We start from the raw sequence: 26,236 nt of genomic DNA, 5'->3' as shown, positions 1-26,236 counted from the left end.
CAGGTACTACCTCTGGGCCTCGGGCAAGGCCTGACCCTCTGAGAGCCACAAGTTCTTCATCTAGAAAATAGGCATGATGCCACCTGCCCTGTAGGCCTGTTTGGAGCTGGATTAAGATGACAAACACAGAGATGCCTGGCACTATTTACGGATGTCTCAAGTGACAGACCATGTCCCCAAACAGTGTCTGGGAGACTGAAGACAACACAGCAAGTCTTCCAAGGCGGCCAAAGTTTTGGGTCCATGTTAGTTCTCTTCGTCCCACGAATTTGGACGACAAGGCAGCAGCTGCAGAGGAAAGCTGGACCACAGCACGGCTGTGATGCTGGCATTCACCACTAAAGAGCATGGGTCCCTCTGTATGTAACACGGAAAAAGACGTGTCCCATTGGCTGCCTGGGGACACAGGCTGAGTGACATGCATGACCTTGGGGCCAGAGAGCTGGGGCTCAAATCCTTTTTCTTTTCTTTTCTCCTTCTTTTTTTTTTTTAATATGGAGTCTTGCTCTGTAACTCAGGCCGGAGTGCAGTGGCATGATCTCAGCTCACTGCAACCTCTGCCTCCCAGGTTTGAGTGATTCTCCTGCCTCAGCCTCCCTAGTAGCTGGGACTACAGGTGCACGTCACAATGCCCGGCTAATTTTTTGTATTTTTATTTGTATTTTTTAGTAGAGACAGGGTTTCACCATATTGGCCAGGCTGGTCTTGAACTCCTGACCTTGTGACCTGCCTACCTCGGCCTCCCAAAGTGTTAGGATTATAGGTGTGAACCACCATGCCCAGCCTCAAATCCTTTTTCTACTATTCCTCGCTGTTTGACCTTGGAAAAGTGTCTCAATGTCTCTGTGCCTAAAAGTGGGGCTTAACTCACAGGGCAGCCATGGGGACAGCTCCTGGTCAACGCTGAGTGCTACATGCACGCGCACTTAATTAGGTTTACAGCCAAGCGGGTGGAGGCCAAGCGAGGGGGAGCAGCTGGCCTGGTTTCTCACTGCAGGTTTGTGTCCCACTGAGATGGGAAGTCAGGCCTTGGACTCTTGGACTCTTGGTCCAAAACTGCTCCAGGTCAGGCAAAGCAGGCTCAGCTGGAAATATCATTCCCGACTTAAAGACTGAAGATCAGCAGAGCAGTCTGAGGCTGGGGCCTGACGACTGCTGGCTTTGGGAGCAGCTGAGATTGTTTTTTCATCATGTGCTTAGGGAGTGGGCCTTGCAGGTACACCCTAGCAGAGTCTATGAAGTTTATGGCGGATGCAAATGGGAAAAGTATGCCCCTGTGGGAAGTGAATTCTGTTGAGCACTGTCATGGTTCCCAGTGTAAATGCCTCATTCACTACAGGCTCTGTATTCAGTCTTTAAGGCTTCAGGCGTCAGGTTTAAGAAGCGAAGCATTTCCCCTCTCTACTCTCCGGGAACAAGGAGCACCTCCTTAAGACTGTCCGGCACAACCTTGGTCTCATCAACAGGAAGAGACAGCAGGACTCTCCCAGGGTCACTCGGTTCATGGAAATAGAGCCACTGACCCAGGCGCCTGCTCAGTCTGCTGACTTCAACCAGACCAAGGAGGAAGGTAAAAGCAAGAAGCAAGGTGATCTCATTTCACTCCAGCGTTTCCGAAAATAGGAGGTGGAACGTTGTGCTTGTAGCTTTCTATGCTGCTGTTTTTCCTTCTCTGGACAGGAATGACTCCCCTTCACCTCACCTTCCCTAGACACCCCCAAACACTGTCCCTGCCCACCTTTGGGGTGCTGGGCTCATTGAGCTCATTTAGTATAAATACAAGCTTTCCTACCTGGGGCTCTTTGGAAGGGCACTGGCAGCTGTCTCTTCTCCCTCCCTCTGGGTTCAGCCAGTCTCCTCCCAAGGGACATGAGTGACCTCAGGGGCAGTTTGGATGCTTTATGCAAGAATCTCCTCTACACTCCCTGCTCAGCCAGCCTGTTTGCACACCTCCATAGATGGGGAGCTCACCACCCGTGGAGGCAACCCACTCCATCTGTCAGTAGCTAACAGTAAAGATCCAGACTCTGCCTCCCTAAGTGGAAATTCTGGCGGAATTTCTCCCAACCAGCAATTCCACTTTCTCATGCCCTCAACAGGGAGGAGACTGTGGTGAACATCCAAGCGTCTGGGAAACCTCATAGAGAGACCTCCTCTGACTTCTCTGCCTGCAGCAGCTCAGGCCCCAGAACGTTTCTTACTTAAAGCCTTGAGGTTTCTTTCAAGCCAAAGTTGTGAGGTGAAGACAGCCCAGCCAAGAGTACTTTTATTTAAATCATCTCAACGTCTCTCACTTCTGACTTCCTAATATCCATTTTTTAAAGAAATAGGATTTTTAGACACATCTAGGGACAAATAATCAGTGACAGCATTTATTGTGGGCGATCTCTGTGGCTAGCGGCTGAACTGAACACTTCACATGGATTGTGCCTTTCTGTACTATGCTATCCCATTTTACAGATGAGGAAACTGAGGATCAATCAAGTTACAGGAATGTCCAACAGCACAGAGTCTGTGGTGATGACAGAGCTGAGATTTGAACCTGGGCATCCAGGGCCCAAGCCCTAAACCTCCCTACTGGTCCCTCCAGTCATGCAGGAATGCCCACCGGGCTCCAGGACTCACCGCATTGAGGCCACAGAGCTGGTAGCAGGCCATGGTGACGATCACGGTGACCACCTGCCAGCGGACATTGGGAGCTCTCAGCAGCTCCAGCACAGACACCAAGCGGATGTTCCTCTGCACGCGGCTGTCAGCCAGGACCTCCTCTACCTCTTGGGAAACGTCTGCTTTACCCAAGAACGTCTGGAAGGCTGCAAACAGGGGCATACATGGATTTTCAGCAGGGATTAGAGTGTTCACCATGTCTTATGCTGGGCCCTGCAGGGATAGGTCCCACCTCCCAGCCACATACCTTAGCAGGGGGTGGAACTTGGCAGGAGCCTTTGAACTATGGAGTCCAAAGCCCTTGTTTAAAAATGGGAAAACAGACGCCCAGAGAGATGCCATGACTTGCCCAATGTTACCCAGCTGGCTGGGAGAAAAGCTGGGAGAGAATGTGAGTCTCCTGACTGTCTCCAATGCAAGGCAGAGCACACCCAGGGTTCAAATCCGTCTGTACCATTGGGCAGTTGTGCCCCTGTTCATCTTTTGTTATCACTCCTGCCTCCAATGGCTATTGTAATAATTGCGTGATATCATATACATGAAACCATGGCTGGGAGCTTCCCACACTGGGACTCGTTCGCTGAATACTCATTAAGCGCCTCCTGTTTGCCTGGCCCATGAGTCCATCCTCATCACAGGTGTTCTGAGAGCTGTGGCATGTCACTTGGCCAGGATGCCCTACAGTCCACTCCTTCATGAAAAGAAGATTGAACTTAAAGACTGCATGGCCCTTTCCATGTGACTCAGAAATACAAGAAAACTTGAGTGGAAATAGTTCCAAAGAATGAATCTTCCCAGGATTCAAACCCATTTGATTTACGCCTTTCTCATGTTGAACACTGCTAACTTCCCCCTTCAGAAAACCTCTTTTTTTTTTTTTATTTAAATGAAGACCTTAATTGTGCAAACCCCCAAGAATGTATGCCTGAAAGCGAGCTGACTGATTAGACCCCTGAAACCTTAACCGTCAGACCCTGGGACACCTTTTAGAACACAGACTTAAATATTCATTGCTCTGATATTTATTCCTCCTACAGGGAAAAGCGGCTATTGTGATGGTTCCTGTGGACAGTCGTTCCAGACACAGCAGGCAGCCTCCTTAAAGCGTGGCTTGGCCGGTGTGGTGGTTTATAATCCCAGCACTTTGGGAGGCGGAGGCAGGTGGATCACCTGAGGTCAGGAGTTCAGGACCGGCCTGGCCAACATGGTGAAACCCCATCTCTACTGAAAATACAAAAAATTAGCCAGGCACAATGGCAGGCATCTGTAATCCCAGCTACTCGGGAGGCTGAGGCAGGAGAATCACTTAAACCTAGGAGGTGGAGGTTGCAGTGAGCCGAGATCGTGCCACTGCACTCCAGCCTGGACAACAAGGAGAGACTGTCTCAAAAAAAAAAAAAATGTCACTGCACCTCAGGGTATGTGAAAAGGCTCTTCTTAAGCAAAAGCCATTAAACTCGTTCTGGATTCTTCAAGAAGCAAGTCCCTTCTGAAAGCTTTGGAGTGTTATTTCCAGCAGCCTACTAAAAACTGCTTCAGAATGCCTTTTTTATAAACTGTAATTTAATGCTTTCCCCGGCATTTATTAAGGGTGAATGAGAAAAGCAGCTGAATGAGTAACGTTTCTGTTTCATGCATTAAGTATCATATTTCTTTTCTTTTTTTTTTTTTTTTTGAGACGGAGTTTCGCTCTTGTTACCCAGGCTGCAGCGCAATGGCGCGATCTCGGCTCACCGCAACCTCCGCCTCCTGGGTTCAGGCAATTCTTCTGCCTCAGCCTCCCGAGTAGCTGGGATTACAGGCACGCGCCACCATGCCCAGCTAATTTTTTGTAGAGATGGGGTTTCACCATGTTGACCAGGATGGTCTCGATCTCTTGACCTTGTGATCCACCCGCCTCGGCCTCCCAAAGTGCTGGGATTACAGGCTTGAGCCACCGCGCCCGGCCAAGTATAATATTTCTACTGTTTCCTCAAAGTTCAAAATGCAATACCCATGGGATAAAATAACTCTAGACTTTTGGAGTAGAAAACTATTTCTTTCCTTCGTGGGATACATATTTTTTTATTATAAAATAAGGATAACTTCATAACTATGTTTTTTTCTCTTTTCACAATGGTTGCCAGGAAGCTCTCAGACAAATTCAAAGTTTAGCCCTTAAAAGAATTTCCTGGAACAAAAAAAATCTCTCTTCATTTTCTTAAAATTTCCTATCTCCTGGCTCCATCCATGTCCCTGAAAAAAACATGATCTCATTCTTTTTTAAGGATGCATAGTACTCCATGGTGTATATATATGTACCACATTTTCTTTATCTGGTCGATCATTGATGGGCATTTGGGTTGATACCATGTCTTTGCTATTGTGAATAGTGCTCAGCAAACTAACGCAGGAACAGAAAACCAAACACCACACGTTCTCACTTATAAGTGGCAGCTGAACAATGAGATCACACGGTCACAGGGAGAAGAACAACACACACTGGGGCCTGTCATGGGGCGGGGTGGGGGAAGGGAGAGCATTAGCAAAAAATAGCTAATGCATGGGAGACTTAACACCCAGGTGATCGGTCGATGGGTGCAGCAAACCACATGGCACGCATTTACCTGTGTAACAAACCTGCCCATCCTGCTACATGTATTCTGGAACCTAAAATAAAAATTTAAAAGAATTCTGATCTTTTTTTGAATCTTCAGTTTAACCTTCCTATTGTATATATGTTCATAAAGCGGGTGATACTGGTTCAGAGTGACCCCCAGCCCATGGCTGGGCATGGAGGCAATCCAAGGGCCCAGCCGTTTCCACCCTGTCGGGGAGCTCCTGGAATGCACAAGCTTCTCCAGAGCTCTCCGCTGGACTTGCTGAGACTTTGCCAGGGGCACTGTGGCCTCATAGCTCCTCCTGCGCAGTTCTCCTATCCTTGTCACTTCCCAGGGGCTGCCTTCGAGTGAAACTTCTGCACTCCTAACTCGCTCCCAGCCCTGCTTCTGGGAGACCCCAAACCTGCACCAAGGACTTACCTGCCGGGGCCTCCCCCAGCCTTCAGCCCCTGCCTTTTCAGTGCAGGGCAGCCCTGCAGGACACGGGCCCAAGTGGGCCACCCTTCTATTTCCCTAACTGCCAAGGAAGCCCGTCCCCCACCCCTCCATGACTCCCTCACTATTTTCTTTCTTTTTATATATTTTTTAGATGGAGTCTTGCACTGTAACCTCGGCTGGAGTGCAGTCGTGTGATCTCAGCTCACTGCAACCTCTACATCCCAGGTTCAAGAGATTCTCCTGCCTCAGCCTCCTGAGTAGCTGGATTACAGCTGCCCGACACCACACCCAGCTAATATTTTGTATTGTTAGTGGAGACAGGGTTTCACTACATTGGCCAGGCTGGTCTCGAATGCCTGACCTCGTGATCCACCCACCTTGGCATCCCAAAGTGCTGAGATTACAGGCGTGAGCCACCCACTGCGACCGGCCATCCCTCACTATTTTCAATCACTCCTAACAATGGTCTTTTGGGATTTGGGTTTGGGGTCCTCCCTATTCCACATGTACCCTTTCTGGATGAGGGCTCACAGATATTCTTTTGAAACTAGCAAACACAGAAGACTGAGCTGGAGTCCTGAGGCGGCACCAAGGAGGGGGCTTTCAGGTTGTCAGAGAAGGTGGGGGCACTCTGGGAAGGAAGCAGAAGGACAGAAAGTCGCCTTCTATTCCTGGCACTGGGAAAAGCAAGAGATATTCTGTAAGGTACATGGATGTGCTCTGGTCAAGGAATAGGCCGAGGCGAACATCTGGGCGAAAATGACTCAGTGAGTTTCGGTGTGCAGATGCATACTCCACTTGTTATAGAACCTGTTTGTGTAAGTAACTTGGCTTGGAGCCACTATTGTTTGGAAAGGTATAACTGCCCTGCTGACACTGAACAGGGGCTGTTAGGCATGGTGCCACATCGCTCTTGCGCAGGTGCTGGTCTCTGGAGAAAGAGAGAGAGAACCAGAGCTGTCCATCTTGCAGCCATCTTGCAGATGAACAAAGGGGAGCCAGGGCAGGGTTCGGCACAGCACTCATGGCACGGCTCACAGTCCTGCAGAGAGAGACAGTTAAGCTGCTGCCCCTGAAGGCAAGGGAGAGCTGGCTGTGCAACTGTGTGTGGGAGCAGCCGGCTCAAGCAGCTGAGATAGAATGGACACTGTAAGAGAGCTGCTGATGAGAGAGCGGCTGAGGAAAACCACATTGACCTGCCTTAAGGCCCCGCCCCATGCTCCAGTGTTTTTCCAGCTACCCATCCAACTACCCACCCTGCCTGGGGCTCAGTTGGGGCTAGAACCTGACACATTGGTCTGCACGTCTGGCTCTTTCCTCAATCTGGAATGTTTTTTTGACCTTTCTGCACCTGGCTACTCACCTTGTTCTTTGAGCCTCAGCTCAGACACCTCCAGGAAGCCTTTTCTGATGCTTTCCTGGCTGGAAGGCAAGGGAGGAGCAGGCCAAGGAGGGCCTTGAGTGTTTGCACAGGGATGAAGTTCCTGCCCACAGGCCATGGTTGGTGGCAAGACCAATCGTTCTGAGAGCCCCAAAGGTGCCAGGCATGGGCTCAGGAGCTGGGCATATGATGATTAAAAAAAAACCCAGATTGTGCCATCCTCTGGTCCAGCCTCACTGTCTTATGACAAACAAGGCACAAAGACAGAACCTGGTGCTTTAATTTGCTGCAAGTGTTCCTTGTGTCCCTGTAGGCGGCACTGCATGCCACCCAGGTCTCCCTTGCACATGGACAGCTTCCGACGCCCAGCACCTGGGCCTCTGTCTGCAGCTATCCCTGGGCACAGGTGTGTGCTCAGCCCTCAGCAGTTGACACCCCCAGGAGCAGCCCTCAGTTAATGACAAGGCCGATGTTAACAGAGGTATACCTCGCTTCCTTGCAGACACCTGAGTGAGTTCTGTTCTGTCCCCCAGAGGTGCCTGCGTGGGTGGGTCCCTGAATGCCCACAGCTCCTGCTCACTGATGAACCTCAATGGCTCCTCCGCTTCCCTGTCTCCCCTCCCAACTGGGCAAGTGATGCTTCCTCAACTGCATCCTCGGCTTCCCTGTCCCATTTCCCAGCTGGGAAGTGATCTTCCTCAACTGCATCCTGAGCTTCCCTGTCAATTTCCCAGCTGGGAAGTGCTTCCTCAATTGCCTCTTCCGCTTCCCTGTCCCATTTCCCAACTAGGCAAGTGATGTTTCCTCAACTGCATCCTTGGCTTCCCTGTCTCATTTCCCAGCTGGGAAGTGATGCTTCCTCAATTGCCTCCTGAGCTTCCTTGTCCCATTTCCCAGCTGGGAAGTGATGCTTCCTCAATTGCTTCCTCAGCTTCCCTGTCAGTTTTCCAGCTGGGAATTGATCTTCCTCAATTGCCTCCTGAGCTTCCCTGTCCCATTTTCCAGGTGGGAAGTGATGCTTCCTCAATTGCATTCCCTGCTTCCCCGTCCCATTTCTCAGATGGGGAAGTGGTGCTTCCTCGAGTCACCTCTTAAATAAACTTCCCATTCTCAAAACCTTCACTCAGGCTTTGCAGACACCTGACAACAACCACGAAGTCACTTAAACTAGATGCCTGTGGTCACATAACCCAGACACCACTTCTGCCAACTGATTTGACTGGGCCGCTTCAGTGTCTGGAGTCCACGTGCTCCTCTCTGCCTAAGCGCAGGCCTGCCTTAGTTCAGGCCTCAGCCTCTCCCCGCTGGGCTCATTATCCCCAGGCTCCATCCTCCAAGATGATGCAAGGATGCATCAAGCTGTGCTGTCTTGCCCCTGCCTGCAGGATCCACCTGAATTCTCATCCGCCATGCAGAGCCTCCACTCTCACTCCCTGTGGCAGCTGGAGGCTCCCACCCATCTCTCTTGGCTGCTGCCCTGGAAGAGGCACTCCTCCTCCATTCCACATACCCGCATGGTCTTGCCTCTGTGCCCTGCACGTGCTATTCCTTGTGCCCAGAGCACCCTGCCACTTTGTTGCCTGCCTAGGACATCCTTTTCCGAGGACCCCCTCCGCAGTCACATCTGGAGGCCTTCCCTGTCCCCATAATGGCTAATCATTCTCCCATCTGGGTCACTCTTGCACCTGTGTCTGTCTCTCTTGGGCACTTTCACTCTTGTCTGGGGTGTTCAGTCTGCACACCTGCTGTGCCCACCCCTGGAAGCGCCCCCTGAGCAGGGGCCACTTAAGGGATGCTGTGGTACAGTGGAAACGGGGGGGGGGGCTTGGGGAGCAACCTGGGCTTCACACCCAGCCCTGTCTCTGCTAGGAGACCCTGGACTACTCTCTCTGCCCCGTGCTTGCTCTTCCACAAAATCATAAAACCTACCTATGAGGTTGTTTTGGGAATAAAATCAATGTGTGTTAAGGGTTGGCACATAATTGGTGTTCACTAAGCAATTATTATAGTTTTATTTCCTCTCTGTGGAGCCTGACATAGAATGTACATCCAACCCATGTGTTTTGAATGAAAGCGTAACAATCAAGATTCAGGTGACAGGGAAGGAGAAGGAGTACATTGTAAACACAGAATTGGGGCAGGCCGAGCAAAAAGAAACAGAGGAAAATCATGCTAGATGTCAACCAGATTGAATCAGTGGGGGAGCCAGCATCTGCACGGTGTTTTCCCTTCTGTTCCCGGCATGGTGTGGTCTTCCAATGGCAGGCTCCCCATGGTCCTCAGACAGCCTCGGAGCACAGCAGAGTGACAGACTCTGACACATGTTGGGGTGGTTCACACACGGCTGCGAGGAGATGAGATAGCCCACCAGCCTTCCTCGGGGTCCTCAGAAAGCCACTCTGTCAGCACAGGTGTCATCCTGGCCTGGAGACCCCTCCAGGTGTCTGCACACCTGCTGAGCCCACCCCTGGGAGTGCCCTCTGAGCAAGGGCCACTTGAGGGACGCTGTGGTACAGTGGGGGAGGGCAGGCCTTGGAGGTGGAGAAACCTGGGCTTCACATTGTCTTGGGGCCAGTGGCTGCTCACCACTACAAACTAGAGCTTGCTTGATCAAGGTGGCCCATGGCACTCAGTTGGGTGTTGGATCCTGTGGGGCAGGGAAGGGGTGAGGAGCTTCCCGGCTGCAGCTGCCTTCGGTAAATTCAAATGCCCTCTTTCTCCTGGAGGCCAGACTCCTGCTGATAAGTGGAGACTTGGCTTTGAATCCTCCTCGCCCTCAGCCTCAAGGCCGTGCTCCTGGCAGCAGCCTGAGTGAGGCCTTTGAGGGGAAGCAGTCTGGCTTTATCAGGACCCACTGACTGATTGACAGTTGAGCTTCAGGCACCCAGGCTGATCAGCAGCTCCAGCAAGTTCTAAGGAGCCCACACTCCTGGGGAAAAGCAAAACCCATTGAAGGGAGAATCTCTGAGTGAACCAAGTGAAATAATGGCCCCATTCAGAGACTGTGCTCAGCATCCTCAACACCTCCTCTGTGCCAGGCACTGTTGCTATACATAGGAGCTGAAGGAACAAGAGCTATAGGCTTTGTTCAGGTGGTGTCCTCATCTGCATAGTCACAATGTATTTCCTATGTGCCTTTTATGTAATTTTAAGCCTCCAAGAGGCTCCATGGAAATAGGATTCCCTGGTCAAAGAATCTGAGGATCGTTGCTCACTCTAGTTTTTGGTGATTGAAACGTCACATTAGAATAATAAAGGTTCTGATAAGTCCTGCAGCAATGGCACTCATTTACTTGTGTTTTGTTCCACATTTCCTAAATGCATTTGCTGAGGAAGAGACCAAGAACCTGCAGAAATACATTGAGAGATGCTGTTCTAATGTTACATGGTGTGTGTCACAGAGGGGATGAATTGGGAATGTCCTGGGGGCTTGGAGGAGAAATCCTACGGGGCACTGAGCACAGAGAAGAAGCAAATGATACCAGGCTACTCTCCATCTTTGTCCTGTAGGAGGCACCTTGAGAAGCAGAGACAGCCTGTGCTAGGCAGAATAATGACCCTCCAGAAAAGGTTGTGCCTGATCCCTGGAGACAGTGAATATGTTCTCTTACATAGAGGGACTTTGTCAAAGTGATTAAAGATCTTCAGATGGGGGATCATCCTGGATTATCTGATGGACCCAATATAATCACAAGTGTCCTTATAAGAGGGAGGCAGGAGGGTCACAGTCAGAGAAAATACGACCACGAGAGCAGAGGCTGGAGGGATGCACTGTGAAGGTAGGAGAAGGGACTGTGAGCCAAGGAATGCAGGAGGCTTTTAGAAGGTGGAAAAGACAAGGAAGGGTTCTTCCCTAGAACTTCCAGAAGGAATGCAGCCCTGGTCATACATTGCTTTTAGCTCTAGAAGATCCATGTTGAGATCTGACCTCCAGAACTATAAGATAATAATGTTGTGTTGTTTGAAGCCGCTACGTCTGTGTTCATTCATTGCAGCAGCAGTGGGAAAAAACTGCTCCAGCAGCTGCCTGGAGCACGGGGCTGAGAAAGATTCTGAGGTAGTCACCTCTGCCCAGTGGGAAAGGGTGTAGATGGTATGGGCGCTGGACTGAGGCTGGCTCCAGGAATGCAGGACGGCAGGTGGTGGCTCATGAGACACGTTTTAGCTGGACCCTGATGGACAACACAGGCTATGAGCCTCCAAGGGACTCGACTGTGAGATCTTTTGCAGCCAGAGTGTGGATGGCTTTGCGGTTTGTAATTGGGCTGGAGTGCCGATTAGGGAAACGGGTGATGAATGAAGCCTGTACGATCCTGTCATGGTCTACTCAGGCTGCCATAACAAAGTCCCGCAGACTAAGAGGCTGAAACCACAGTTATTTTCTCACGGCTCTGAAAGCCAGAAGGTCTCAAACCAAGGTTCTTTCTCCATGCAGTTCCTGGTGAGGCCTCTCTAGGCTTCAAACAACACAACATTATTATCTTATAGTTCTGGAGGTCAGATCTCAACATGGATCTTCTAGAGCTAAAAGCAAGGCCTCCCTGGCTTGCTGATGGCTGCCTTCTTGTCCGCTTGCTGTGTCCTCACATGGAAGAGAGAGAGCACAGGACAGCAAGCTCTGGTGTCTCTTCCTTTTCTCATAAAAAGCCAGCTCTGTTGGATCAGGGCTCCACCTTCCTGACCTCATTTAATTTTAATTTCCTTCTTAGAGTTCCCATTTCCAGGTACAGTCACACAGGGGTTTTAGGGATTCAACATACAAGTCTGGGGGACACGATTCAGCCCATGGCACATGCCTGAAGCCCCTTCTTCTGCTGGCAGGGATTGCTGAGCCCCTGCACTCTGCCAGCCCAGGCTCCATGCCCTCAGCATGACACACAGGAGAGAAGGTCTGACCCACAGATCAACAAAGCGGTGTCTGGAAGTTGTGCACACCATGAGCAGACTCAGAGAGAGAACCGGAAGTTGATCACAGCTTGATTCAGGTCCTCAAACACCCAGAAAAATACTGTGCCCTGGAGCAAAAACCTGAAGTGGATGGAGACACTGAACGGGGCTCAAATCCCCAGTCTGCTGCCCATGACTGTGAAACGCTGGCAGAGCACCGTCGCCTCAGACACCTCCCTTCCTCAGCCTTGATATGGGTCAGTGTGGCAGTTCAGTGGAATAACACCTGCTGAGCTGACGTGCACCTGTGACCTGGTTGTGCACTAGTACGAAGTGGTGTCTGTGATGGCCCACTCAGGGCCCACACTCCCTGGGTTCAAATTTCAAATCCTGGCTGCACCATTTTCCATCTAGTATGATACCAGGTGAATTACTTAATGTTTCCATGCCTTGGTTTCCTTGTCTGTAAAATGAATGTAGTAGCACTGGGGTTGGATCCAGGGTTCCATGTTGGCACACAGGAAGTACTCAGAACGGTACCTGGCTTTATTTATTTTTTTTTTTTTGGATACGGATTCTCACTCTGTAGCCCAGGCTGGAGTGCAATAATGCGATCTCAGCTCACTGCAACCTCTGCCTTCCAGGTTCAAACGATTTTTCTGCCTCAGCCTCCCGAGTAGCTGGGACTACAGGCATGTGCCATCACTCACGGCTAATTTTTTTGTATTTTTAGTAGAGATGGGGTTTCACCATGATAGCCAGGATGGTCTCAATCTCCAGACCTCGTGATCCACCCACCTTGGCCTCCCAAAGTGCTAGAATTACAGGCATGAGCCACCATGCCTGGCCTGGTACCTGGTTCTTGATGAGCAAGGGATGTTATGAACATATGTGCTATCACTGTGGGTACTTGCTACATTCTCCCTCTCCCTTTCATCTTTAGCCTGACAATGGGTACAAAATGCTATAACCTTCTGTTGTGGACTGAACTGTGTCTTCATATGCAGAAGTACTAACTCCTGGTACCTGTGAACATGAACTTATTTGGAAATAAGACCTTTGCCTATGCAATTAAGATGTAAGTTAAGAGGAAGTCATACTGTAGAAGGATGAACTCTGGATCCAATTTGACTCTTGTCCTTACAAGAGAAGAGATGCAGATATATACGCACAGGGAAGGCAAGCCCGTGATCATGGAGGAGAGGTTGGGGGATGCAACTGCAGTCCAGGGAGCGCCAAGGACTGCTGGTCACCATCAGAAGCCAGGAGAGGGAACACGACTTGGCTGGCACCTTGACCTTGGACTTCACGCCTCCAGGTCTGTGTGGAAATCCATTTCTGGTTTTTGTTCGGTTGGTTTTGATACAGAGTTTCGCTCTTGTTGCCCAGGCTGCAGTACAATGGCACAACCTTGGCTCACTGCAACCTCCACCTCCCAGGTTCAAGAGATTCTTCTGTCTCAGCCTCCCAAGTAGCTGAGATTACAGGTGTCCACCATCACGCCAGGCTAGTTTTTTGTATTTAGTAGAGATGGGGTTTCACCATGTTGGTCAGGCTGATCTTGAACTCCTGACCTCAGGTGATCCACCTGCCTCGGCCTCCTGAATTACTGGGATTATAGGTGTGAGCCACTGTGTCTGGTTCCATTTCTGTTGTTCTAAACCGCCAATTCTCACTTTGTTATGGCAGCAGCCACACTTTATCACCTCCTGCTAGAGCCCAGTGCAGAACAACCCAGGGGCCTCTTCCCTCTTGTGATGGTGGAAGGGAGGCTGGGATGAGACAGGCAAAGACACTTCACATGGAGCGCAGGTCGATAGCCTCGTGTAAGTCGCATGCTCAGAGTGGCATTGAGCTTGTTCCCTCTTGCACATTGCAGGCCTCATGCTTCTAAAAGTAGGAGATTTTATCAAAGCATTTATTTTTCAACTGCTAATGGAACTTAAGAGGAGGAAGTCATTGGGTTTTTAACTTAGGTTCGGTGTCTTTTTATTGCCCACAGCAGTCAGATCCAAAGTGGGGCATATAAGAAGGGGCGTAGGAGGAGATACTAGAGCTCCTATTTAGTTTTATAACGTTTTATTATGGACTGAACCTAGAGCCTTCACGTGGCCTATGTGAGTGGGGGGCAGGGCTCCACTGAGTGGAGAAGCTGACAGGGTGCCTTTGATCTGTCTTTTGATGCTTTACTGTTTACTTGTGCAATTTACCAATTAGCAGATTTGGGAATGGTAGTATTTGGTTTCAACTGAATTAACCCCAATGAATGTACAGAATCTCCAAAAGCTGGGCATAGGAGTACATGCCTGTAGTTCCAGCTATTCTTTTCAGGAACCTGAGGTGGGAGAAACTCTTGACTCAGGAGTGCGAAGCCAGCCTCAGCGACATAGCAAGAGCTCATCTCAAGAAAAGAAAAAAATCCCCAAAGGAAGTCACAAATTAAAGGTAACACTAACAACACCCACACAACGAAAGACAGGACAATCAATAGGGGAACCCGCTCTCTCTACTCCAGGTACAGGCCTGCTGCTAGCCTCGATGACCACTGAGAGTACTCTGCCTCACAGAGATTCTAAAATTCAAGATGTAGTCAATCTGTTGCTTCAGGATAAAGATGACATTTTAACAGGAGTGACAAAGTAGCAATCTTTTATAAGAAACTTTCAGAAAAAGAGATGTGTCTGTCATGTGGTTTGGCAGACAAAGTTATGTACGCAGGTCACCGATAAAAACTCTCAGATCTTGGCTGGGCACCGTGGCTCACACCTGTAATCCCAGCACTTTGGGAGGCTGAGGCGGGCAGATCATCTGAGGTCAGGAGTTTGAGACTAGCCTGGCCAACATAGTGAAACTATGTCTCTACTAAAAATACAAAAAACTAGCCGGGCATGGTGGCAGGCACCCGTAGTCCCAGGTACTCAGGAGGCTGAGGCAGAAGAATCACTTGAACCCTGGAGGCGAAGGTGGCAGTGAGCCAAGATTGCACCACTGTACTCCAGCCTGGTGACAAGACAAGACTTCATCTCAAAAAAAGGAAAAAAAAAAAAAAAACTCTCAGATCTGCACATTCAAAAAGAAAAACTTGCAAGCAGTTTAAAAACTTTCTGTTTAAAAATATTCCAAATGAAAAGTTTCAGTAGGTTTTGCTAAAAGAGTATTGTTAAAATATGAAAGATGCCATCTTCATACTACTCAGCAAGGACAAATGGCTGATACTAAGGAAGATGGAAATTCATTGGGCTGCATTTTCACCTCCCAAAACATTTCATTCCTGGTAGATGGGATTACAGGTTGAAATCACTGCATTGTGTTCAGCCAGCCTCGTCACCTGCTTCCATTTGGAGCTACATCATTTCAGTAGGTTCATTTTTGAGCTATCAACATTGCAATAAAATTGGCCACACCTGCTAAGGGTTCCTTTTGTTTTATGTGCCCTTATTCATTTAATTCTCATGTAACCATCCCCTGAAGTAGACAGTCAGTATTCCCATTTTGCAGGTGACAAATGGAAGAAGCTTGCCCACGGGCAGGGACCCTGGGTGCCCTTGAAGCAGAGCCCGAGGCACATGCTGGGTGTGGGAAGTTTATAGGCTGGAGAGCCAGGTAGCCCAAGGTGCATCTCAGGGAGGCTTCTATGGGCAAAGGGCATCAGCTCTGCAGGGCTTCTGAGTAGCACATGGAATATCTCCAGAACTGTCTCACAGGGGAGGCTGGGGCATTTATCCACCAGCTCCTGCCCCCAGGGGTATTACCTCCCCGAATGTCCTCCACACTGCACTGCAGATGGCTGAGCAGCTTCCTGGCCATGGAGAGGGCCTGAGCATTTGGAGAGGCATGTGCTGTGTTTAAGGTGGGAAACATTGGCCCACACCTGAGCCCACACAGACTGTCTGCCACAGCTGGGCTGAAATTAGAGGGAGGATGTGAGGGGGACACCAGAAGGGGCTACTGCTGTCATTCAGCAGGTGAGTGAAGGAGCTGGGCTTAGAACCCACACCAGGGCTCTAGAAGTCTCTTTCCCAATGTTCAGCAATGGTCCTCAGGAGCTCAGCCAGCTGGGGCTGCTATAACATCATACTACAGATGGGTGGCTTAGACAACAGGCTTCACCATCCTGGAGGCCAGAAGTTTGAGACCAGGGTGTCCACAGGGTCAGCTCCCTGGTTGCAGATGCTGCCTCCTCACTTTTCAGGGGGCACTACCCTCATGATCTCATCCAGCCCTCCTCACTTCCCAAAGACTTCCCTCCAACGACCATCATTCTGGGGCCTGGGGCTGCCACATAGAAATTAGGGGTGAGGAAGGAGCACAAACATTCAGACCATGATGGGAACTTAGAATCAGACCCTTCAGAGCTTTGGGATGCTGTCCTCCCCTCCAATCCTGCCTGTCTCTCTGCCTTCCCCTCTCCTACCTCCTTTCCACCTTTCCTCCTCTCTCTCTCAATTTCATCTGAAACTGAAAGACACTCATCAGACTCTCCGGCTTTCACCCAACCTTCCCTTCGCCATCACTTTCATCAGAGCAGGACAGATATCTGTGTTGCAAGGTTAGCAGGTACCAGGTCTTCCCCTAAAGACGGATGGAAGAAAATGTACAGGGTGAAAAAGAGGGCAGGAGTGAGAGCCAGAAAATCCTCTCTGTGCTTCCAACATGTCACAAAATTGGTGCTAACCTTGCAATTGCCTGTAGTGCAGTGTTGGGGGTGTGCTGTGATTGGTAAGCGGCCACACCTGTGCTGGCTCCAGTGCTCACAGTCCCGTCGGCTCAGGGCGGCACGTGCACTAGGGTAAGGCTTGTGGCAGACACAGAAGAGGCTGGTTTTTCTCTGGGCCTAGAATACAGAGGTGCTCACACCATGCTGCATGAAGCTAATGAACCCTACTCATACTAGCAGATGTCTAGTTTGAAGAAGGGAGTCCTCCAAGAAGAGAGGCCTGGATTGGGATTTGCTTTCCTTGGCTCTGAGGTCAGAACAAGGGCCCCAGGCAGGAGCCCTGATGTGTGGGACCACAGGGAAGAACTGGCTGATGGATGGGTCCAAAGATGAACACGCTTTTTGAGCAGTGAGACCCCACTCCCTGAAGGTGTGCAAGAGGAACCTGGTGACCACCTGTCAAGCCTATTGTGGAAGGGACCCAGGCATTGCAGAGGACGGTGAACAACTGGGTCTCTAAAGCAAGCCCAGAACCCCAGATGTGTGCAAGCTGTGTGAATGGCTGGGAGGAGATGGGGCAATGTCACCCCCGGGGTGGGAGGGGACAGAGCAGACACCTCCAGTTTCAACTGGCTGCCCTTGGAGAGGGAGGAAATGGCCTGAGAAATTGCTATCTATCAGCCCATTTAAAAAAATACATGAGCTTATGGAAGGTAACTGTCTCAGAGGAATTCATTTTCTTGACTCTCCATGTCATTCAACAAGAGTTGTCCCATCCCTGCCCTCTGAGTGCATGTTGCCCACCTTCTCCCTTCAACTTCAAAGTGAGAGGCCTTCCTATGGCTCACACCTCATGCATATTCCTGGCCATGTTCTAATCACTAACTCCGAAGAACATGAAAGAGGAATAAGAAATTGCATTTCCCAACTGGGGGAGAAAACACCTTTGGGTAGCATGGCAAACTCCCAGGCTGGGAGAGGGAGCTCTTACATAACCGATCTTGCCCCAGTTAGAGACTCAACTTTATTCAAGGGGAGTCAAGAGGCACTGAGCAGGGAAGAAGAGGCTAATGTTTATTGTGCACCTACTGTGTGCCAGGCGTTTTGTGAGATGTCTTACAGAAACAGCCTTTCAAGGCAAGTGTGTTTCAGTCTACTGAGCTTCAGGGAGGTGAGGAAAGGTGCCAGAGGTCCCGCAGGTGAACAGCGAGGAGCCCGTGCTCTGACCTAGGTCTGTCTGATCTTTCTTTCCACACACCTCAAAAGAAACCTCGGGGCTGAGAGAATAAGGAACCAAATTCAGCTCATTTCCATTATCTAGCAGCTGTGAGAGCTTGCTGTGCACCCAGTATGGGGTGCAAAGATCCACCATGTTAAGGGAAGAACAAGGAACAGTTTCTGCTCCCAGGAGGTCTCTAGTGAGAGACCAACACGACTCACTACCACTTGAGGTCGGTGGGGCTTGATGCAGGGACTGCGGGAGTCCCATGAAACCCCTGACACTCAGTGCTCTCATTGCCATTTAGCAGGTGAGGAAACTGAGGCTCATAGGAATGAAGTCCCATAGAGAGCTGACGTTTCCACCCTTGTGCCCACAGGGTCCTTGTGTGACTTGGGAAGTTACTTGACAGCTAAAATCTCAGTTCTCTTTTGTAAGGAACCAGTGTCAATATCAATATGAACAAGACAAGTCAACATTTATGGAGGGCTGCTCTGGGCATGAGGGGTTACTCTAAGAATCAGCTGACATGGTGCATGTGTGGTGATGAGTCCAGGGATTATCCCTGACGAACGACCAGGGGTAACTATAGGAGGTAGCAACAGTGGGAGCACTTGTCAGAAACAAATAAACAGAGCCAGGTGTGGTGACTTGTGCCTATAGTCCCAGGTGCTTGGGAGGCTAAGGCAGGAGGATTGCTTGAGCCCAGAAGTTCAAGACCAGCCTGAGCGACATAGTGAGACTCCATCTTGAAAAACACCCCAAACCAACCAACCAACCAAAACCCCAAATAAATAAACAACAACAAAACCAGGCATCATCCCTGATCAGCATCTGCCCCAGCCAGCCACATGTATTCATGGGCTTATAGTCAACTCTCCATCTATGGATGGGTTGCTGCCCTGTCTCCCTTCACTGAGTTCATGCCAACTCATCTGCCTGCCCCAGCTCAGCTGCCACCTTCTCCAGGAAGCTCTCCTTGAACTCCCATGCTAATCCAGTTAGCATTCCCAGCTCCTCCCTTTGTAGCTCCTGGTCCAGGGTGTCCCCATACTCATCTATGGGGCACCTGGCTCCTGTCCTGTCAAGGTCCCTGGTTGACCACATGCTTGGGCACTCAGGGGGCCTGTCTGGTTTTGACCCATATTTTATCCCCAAGGCTTAACATGGTGCCCAGTATTCAGCAGAAACTCAATGAGTATGTGAGTGTTGAGTGAGTGGTGGCTCCAGAAGGTTCCTGATAACTCAGACTATATTACAATGGCCTCCCCCAGGCTGCAGTTCAGGCTCCTTCTGCTCTCCTGAGGGTCTATGTAAGGAAAGAAACCATAGAGAGAAATCTTTTGCAGTTGTTTTGACTTTAGTTCAAAACCTGTCTGTTATGGGTCCCAGGCAATATGCAGGGCCCCTTGTAATACATGATTTTGAGAGTTGACTACATGTTTCTTCTGGTAAGTTGGTCTGCTATTTATAAAGGGAGAGTCTGTGGAGGAACCAGCTCCTTCTCTTGCCCTGGCTACCAGGAAGCTCAGAGGGTAATTTAGTGCCTCTGTCCAGAAAATAGTGGAAATACCTCTTGCAACCTAGCCAATTTCTATATAAAGTGATAAGCTCCTTATGTGAATTAAATTATTTAAACATTCAAAACAATCTAATGAGATTAGTGCCACAGATGGGAACCACGCCAAAGCCATCCATAGCTAGAAAATCTCTTAAGACTTAGAGAATGCTGCAGTGGGTGAGCCAACAGAATGCGGCTGTATGCCACAGGGCCTTAGCACAGGACAAGCCCCTCTCCTGCCTCTTCTCTCATCACTGCACAGATTTAGGATGCTCTCCACCTGTGTTTTAAGGAGCTTCATCGGTTTGTTCCTTCCTTCAACACACGTTTATTGAGCATGCATTATATACCAAAAGACAGCTCTCTGTGAGCCATAACCTCGGTTCCTAGTACTCAGATTTTGACTTTGTGGAAAGGTTCCTATACTTTGTTGGTGGTCTCCATGTTTGGCTAAAAGTGCTTTGGACTGAAGCCTCTGTAAACATGAAGAGTCTGCACCTTTACCGAACACTTTGTAAACATTTCATAGTCCGGTTCTTTCCCTCTCAGAACAACTTCAAATATCCTTGCCCGGATAACCTTCCCTGCCACATGGAGGGTGCCTGCAGGGAGACCTGAAATGAGGTGTGTGTGTGTGTGTGTGTGTGTGTGTGTGTATCTTGCCACTTGAAATATCTCTATCATGAGGAAGACCTCTTCAGAACAGAGGTAGAAACTATCAACACAGAAACATCACAGAAGGCCCAAAGCAATGATCTGAAATATTTCCCCTGTAAAAATGGCACTCTGTCTCTTTCTTTCTCTATGCCTGCTTCTCCTCTGGGCAAAATTGCTTCATGTTCCCACAGCAAGTAAGTCTCCGTCTGATTGCTATAAACACCTCCAAGTATGTACCACAGAACTTTAAGCAGCAGTGTGCTACAGTGGGCTGAGTACAGACTTTGGTATACTTTGGTTTTCTTCATTCATGCAACAATAATTTAATAAGTAAATGCCTACTGTATGCCAGGCACTGCTCTAGGTGCTGGGGTTTCAGCAATAAGCAAAACAGGAAAAGTCCCTCCCGGCATGAAGCTTTTCATTCTAGTGGAGGGGAGTGATACTCAGCAAATTAATTTATAAACATATCATTCAGGTCATAATGAGTGCTAAGAATAATAAATCAGGGTAAGTGGCAGTGAGAAGAGAGGACACTGAGCTACTGCAGCTGGAAAAGACGCTTTTGAGAAGATGCTATTTCACTAGAGACCTAAAGGAAGTGAGGGAGCTGTGGGTTGTGCAGACATCTGGGGAAAGAGCCTTCCAGGTGAAGGAGCCAGCGCACAGATGCTGAGACGAATGTGCCGAGAGCATCCTGTCACTTACGAGCTTTTTGCATTTGCCCCATTGGAACTCAGCCCCAAAAACCACCTTTTAGGACTCTTCTGTGTCATGGGGGCTAGAAGCCTACAAACTGCACATCCTTACTCCCTACAGACTACATCTCCTTACTCTGGTGCTAGCAGGTTCCTGTAGATTCCAGCAGTGAGAGGCACTGACGCATGGCTGATTGCTGGAGGAAGAAAGGACCTCTTCTGCTAATCAAAGCTCCAGCACCATCAGCGGTGGCTCCTGGTTAGCCTCACAGGCTGTGGTTCCCATGTCATCCATGCCAAGGACATGAGCCACCTTCGCAACAGCAGCTCCAGCATCTGCTCCGCTGCCGCGGTCAAGCTTCCAGCAGTGTCAGTAAGAGGTGGGACGAGTTCTTGAACCCAGACTCACCTGGCATCATAGCTGGCTCTGTAAGACCACAGAATCTGGCATATGCATGGTGTGACCCAAAAAGGAGGACAAAGTTTGACACAAATGTGACTGGAGGAGGGTAGCTGAACTCAGCTAGGCAAAGAGGAGCTTCTTTTAGGCTTCAGAAATTAGAAGTGAGCCAATGTCAGTGCAACCCTTTCATTTTGCAGAGAGGTGAGCACTTTGAGGCCACTGGCTGAGCTGGGACTGAGCCGTTTCTCCTGGAAAGGGGCAGGAGGATGAACACATGGGCTCCAGGGTAACTCTGCCTGACTCCTTTTGCTCCCCCAGCCCTACTGCCACCTCTGTAACCATTTCCTGGCATCCAGTGCCTCTCTGAAATATTATTTCCACTTTCCTGAGTGGAACATTGATCAATGCACTAGCTCTGTGATCTTGACATTTCCTCTCTGAGTGTTGGTCTCCTCATCCATAAAGCAAAAGGTAGAAACTTTGTAGGCTTTTTTTGGTGGGTGGGGCGGACTAAGGTCATGGCTGCCACGTAGGTAGCTTTATTCACTTCCTCTTGCTGCTACAGCAAATTACAATGGAGATTTATCATCTTCCAGTTCTGGAGGTCAGAATCTGAAGCAGGTGTCACTGGATTAAAATTGAGTGTGGCAAGCTGTGTTTCTTCTGGAGGCTCTAGGGAGAATGCTTGTCTTCTCCAGCTCCTATGGTCCACCTTCATTCCGTGGCTCCTGGTCCCATTCATCCATCTTCAGCGCCAGCAACCTTGGGCCAAGTCCTTCTCAGACTGCCACTTGTCTGGCTCTCTCTCTCTTTGCCCCACTTTTCCACTTACGAGAACCCTTGTGATCACACTGGGCTTACCCTGGTAGTCCAGGACTGCCTATTCCAAAGTCAGTGACGAGCAGCCTTAATTCCATCTGTGACCTTAATTCCATCTGTGGCCCTAATTCCTTCGTCATGTAACCTAACATATTCACAGGTTCTGGGAAGAAGAAAGTGGACATCTTTCAGGTTGGGGTGGAGGTCATCATTCTGCCTCCCACACTAGCATGTAAGAGGATCTCAAACAAAGGAAGCGATGAGATCTCCCAATCGAATCCCCTCTTTGAACAAAGCAAAATGTACAGCTTCATCTGTCCACTGCACCACTTCACCAGGGTAAGCACAGAAATGATGCCAGGTAGACGAAGACACTGTGTGTCCACTGGGGCCACTGGAACAGATGCTTCCCTGGGTAGCTAAACACTTTCTTGACCACAGATGGCTTTTTATTTTTTCTCAAACTACTCTGCCCTGCCTCTCGTGCCCCAAAACAGCTGTATCCCTAAGACATTGTCTGACAGCAGAACAAGCATCCTCACTGTTCCCAGAGGAAGTTCCCATCCTGACAGAGTCCTGGGATTGGTGCTGGAAGAGCCCTCTGGTACCATCCAGCCCAACCCTGGCCATGGGCAGATGAGGAAACAGTCATCTGGAGAGGTGCGTGGTGGCCAGTTGGTAGCAGAGCTGGATTTACTATGGGGAATTTTTAAACTTTTTTAAGTTCCAGGATACATGTGCAGAATGTGCAGGTGTGTTACAAAGGTAAACGTGTGCCATGGCAGCTTGCTGCACCTATCAACCCATTGTCTATGTTTTAAGCCCTGCATGCATTACCTATTTGTCCTAATGCTCTCCTTCCCCTCGCCCCCTGCCCACAGGCCCTGGTGTGTGATGTTCCCCTCCCTGTGTCCATGTGTTCTCATTATTCAGCTCCCACTTATGAGTGAGAACATGCAGTTATTTGGTTTTCTGTTTCTGTGTTAGTTTACCGAGGATGATGGCTTTCAGCTTCATCCATGTCCATGCAAAGGACATGATCTAATTTCTTTTTATGACTATAATAGTATTCCATGGAATATATATATATATACCATATTTTCTTCATCCAGTCTATCACTGACGGGTATTTGGATTGGTTCCATGTCTTTGCTATTGTTAATCGTGCTGCAATAATCATGTATGCATGTGTCTTTCCAGTAGAATGATTTATAGCCCTTTGGATGTATACCCAGTAATGGGATTGCTGGGCCAAATGATATTACTGGTTCTAGATCCTTAAGGAATCTCCATACTGTCCTCCACAATGGTAACTAATTTTCATTTCTACCAACAGTGTAAAAGCATTCCTATTTCTTACTGTGGGGGTTTTGAACCCACTTAGTGCTTGTTCTGTGCTGTCTCACTGTCCCTTGGAGGGGGAGCAATGACACTAATAACCACCTGCTGTGGGAGCCTGTGGGTGGCAGCAGAGCCCGAACACGTGCTTCCAGGAGCCTTGGGCCTGACCCTAGCCCCTGCCCCTACATGCCCTGATTCTGACCTCAGAACCTGGAGCTGGGCTGGTTCTTGGAGAGCATCTTGTTCCACTTCTGATGCTACAGGTGGAGAAACACAGCCCAGGGAGGTGTTGTGACCAAACCAGAACTCTTGACCCCTGTCCAGTGTGTAACACGCACATTCCGCAGTCTCTCTGCACCTGCCATGTGGAAGACCCAAGACTGATGCCCAAGAAGTCACTGGTGAGGAAACCTGGATGATGCCACGTGTTGTTTCAGGACACGTGCCCCTGAACATCTGCTCTCAGCACTGTCTCGCCTGCAGACGCACCCAGTCAAAGTGATGAGTCCCAGGGCCTCACATTGGGGGCTTAACAGTTTCCATTCCACTCTTTCCCACAGGAATCTCTGTGGCTCACAAAACATTAAAACGAGCATTGCTGCCATTTCATGAATTGCCCAGCCTGTGAAGAATAGGTTTAGGGATTTTGGGGAGCTGCTGTGGGCTGTGTCTGAACCCGCCAGGCGCATCTGGGAGGCACAGCCATGAGTCTCCTTCCTCATTAGCATGGGGGCTCTTCACCAAGGCCCCAAGATGGGGCAGCTGTCTTATGTTGCCTCCTAGAAATTGGAGCCCTTCTGACAGAATCCCATTGCTATGGGCAGAATGTTTGTGTCCCACCCAAAATTAAAAAGTTGAAAATGAGTCCCCAAACTGATGATATCAGGAGGTGGGGCCTTTGGGGAGGTGATCAGGTCAGGAGGGCAGAGTCCTCATGAACAGGATTAGTGCCTTCATAAAAGAGAATTGTGAAGATCTGACATGATCATTTCCCTGGGCCTGGAGATAAGCATTTGTGTTATTCACAGGCAAGAAAACTGAGCCTTTGTCTGAGATAATGGGCAGCATGCCTGAGTCACACAGCTGTGGTATGGGGAAGATGGGGCTGGACCCCTGAGGGTCAAGATGGCCAGTGGCGGACCTATGTTATTTCTAGTTAAATAATTATAAGCTTGCTTTGCTTATTGTACACTGAAGTTTATACCCCGAACTAAGCTATATTAAATATTGGTGCAGCAAAATAGAAACCAAGGGGCAACAGGAGTCCTAAGGTAAAGACCATCTGGGAGCACAGTAACACTGGGAAACACCGCGGGGAGGTTGCAGAGCAGGAGATATTGCTTTGGTCTCCCCAATGCCTTCTCAACGTGGAGTTTGCACGAGGGTCTCGTAAAGAGGGCTTGTGCGAGATCTCTGAGAAGGGAAGCAACCTCTGCTCACAAGATCCGGGAGGGTCTTTGCAGATGCGAGCTTGCAAGGGGGAAAAGCCTCGCAGGGCAGAGATCACCAGAATGCCACAGGCTCTGCCTAGATTCTCAGAATATGGAGTGATTTTGATTGCTCTGTGTCCACAATGACCGGGAAATAAAACCCCTTGATGCACTGGGTGTGGTCAAACCTGGTGGCGCCTTATCCGCTAAGCTTCTGATGCAAATGCACCTTGGTAGCAACCTGCAGTAGAACTGTGTTCTAGGTTTGCAGAAGAATCACATCTGCTACTGAATACTGCAGACCACACCTCTCCCCCTTGGCTTATCTTGCCCACCTTAGTTTCAAGGTCTATCCCAATAGTTTCAAGTCTTCCCCTAATCATCCCTCCCTGCTCCCTGACCCCTCAATTAACAAGTGTATACACCTAATAAAAGCATGGGAAACCCAGAGCTCAGTGCCAACGCAGATCACCTCGCACAAGAGTGAGTTGGACCCCTGGGCCCATGCTGTGAACTTCTACTCTGTGCCTTTGTCTTTATTTCCTTTTCTCACTCCCTCATCACTGCTGGGACATGGGGCACCCATGTACAGGGTTGGGTTCCCAACAGCTCCCAGCTCTGCTAACTCTCAGCTAACTGTGGGCCACATGCTGTGATACACAGTAGGCCTTCCAGAGAGCCAGGGAGCATCATGATGCCAGCAGCGACATTACCAGGTACAAAGTGGGGAAGACAAGTGTGTCAACTTCATGGCTAACACCAGAATGTTTCTCTAGCACTGTCATGGCTAAGAAAAATATTTAGACAAATGTCTGAAGCATGTGTCTGCTGGATGTCTGCATGTGTGCTGGTTCCAGCTTCCAAATGGGCGGGAAGCTGATCAAAATGCTAGGAGGAGGAGAAATCGGGGATCTAGGGAAGAAGGCAGAGGGGATGAGAGGAAAGAGGAAGTTGTGAGTGGTAGGATGGAACCTTCCATGAGGCTTCACAAGCCTCACAGAGCACCTCCTGACCACCCTGAAATCTTCGATACAGTCTCTAAACTCGAGTGATTTGCTGTACATGGGTGCTGCTGTTTTTAAGAAAACCAAAGAAGGTACTGAATTCCAAGCTGGGACAATCATGATCATCCCAAGAGCAACAGAACTGGTCCCCGAGGAGCAGAGGAGACTCAAAGCACAGGGATGCTCTGGGTGTTCCTTCCCTGTGCTGTCGAATTGAAGGTACAGTTGAGAGCTTCCTCCCAGCTCTCAGGGGCACAGAGACCCCCAGCAATCTCAGAGGTTGCACAGGAATGGCCCCACCACAGGCACAACATAGAAAACATCCTCAGCTTCGGCGAAACCCTCAGCAATTCTCTAAATCTAAAGTGAGGCTGGTCCTTAAAGCAAGAGCTGCTTCTCTTTAGAATGAAGAAGTATGTGAGCAATTTCCAGGCATGTGTGCTCTGAGGACTGGAGGCTTTGGGAGGGTGGTCT

General features: G+C 49.5%; 1 protein-coding gene across 3 annotated transcripts in view; it reads right to left on the bottom strand.

Moving 5' to 3' along the window:
* The window catches only part of SLC2A9 (solute carrier family 2 member 9), a 246,552-nt gene that overhangs the window by 96,451 nt on the left and 123,865 nt on the right, over positions 1-26,236 (bottom strand). For all 3 annotated transcript variants that reach the window (XM_017970671.4, XM_008993600.6, XM_054253479.2), the window contains one exon: positions 2,626-2,813. In XM_017970671.4, coding sequence (XP_017826160.4) covers positions 2,626-2,813 — 188 coding nt within the window. The remainder of the gene's footprint in view (positions 1-2,625; positions 2,814-26,236) is intronic.

The sequence above is a fragment of the Callithrix jacchus genome, chromosome 3 (assembly GCF_049354715.1).
Source record: "Callithrix jacchus isolate 240 chromosome 3, calJac240_pri, whole genome shotgun sequence".
Classification (NCBI taxonomy): Eukaryota; Metazoa; Chordata; class Mammalia; order Primates; family Cebidae; genus Callithrix; species Callithrix jacchus.
Note: the sequence above shows the minus strand (reverse complement) of the source record. Positions and strands in the feature narration are given on the sequence as shown.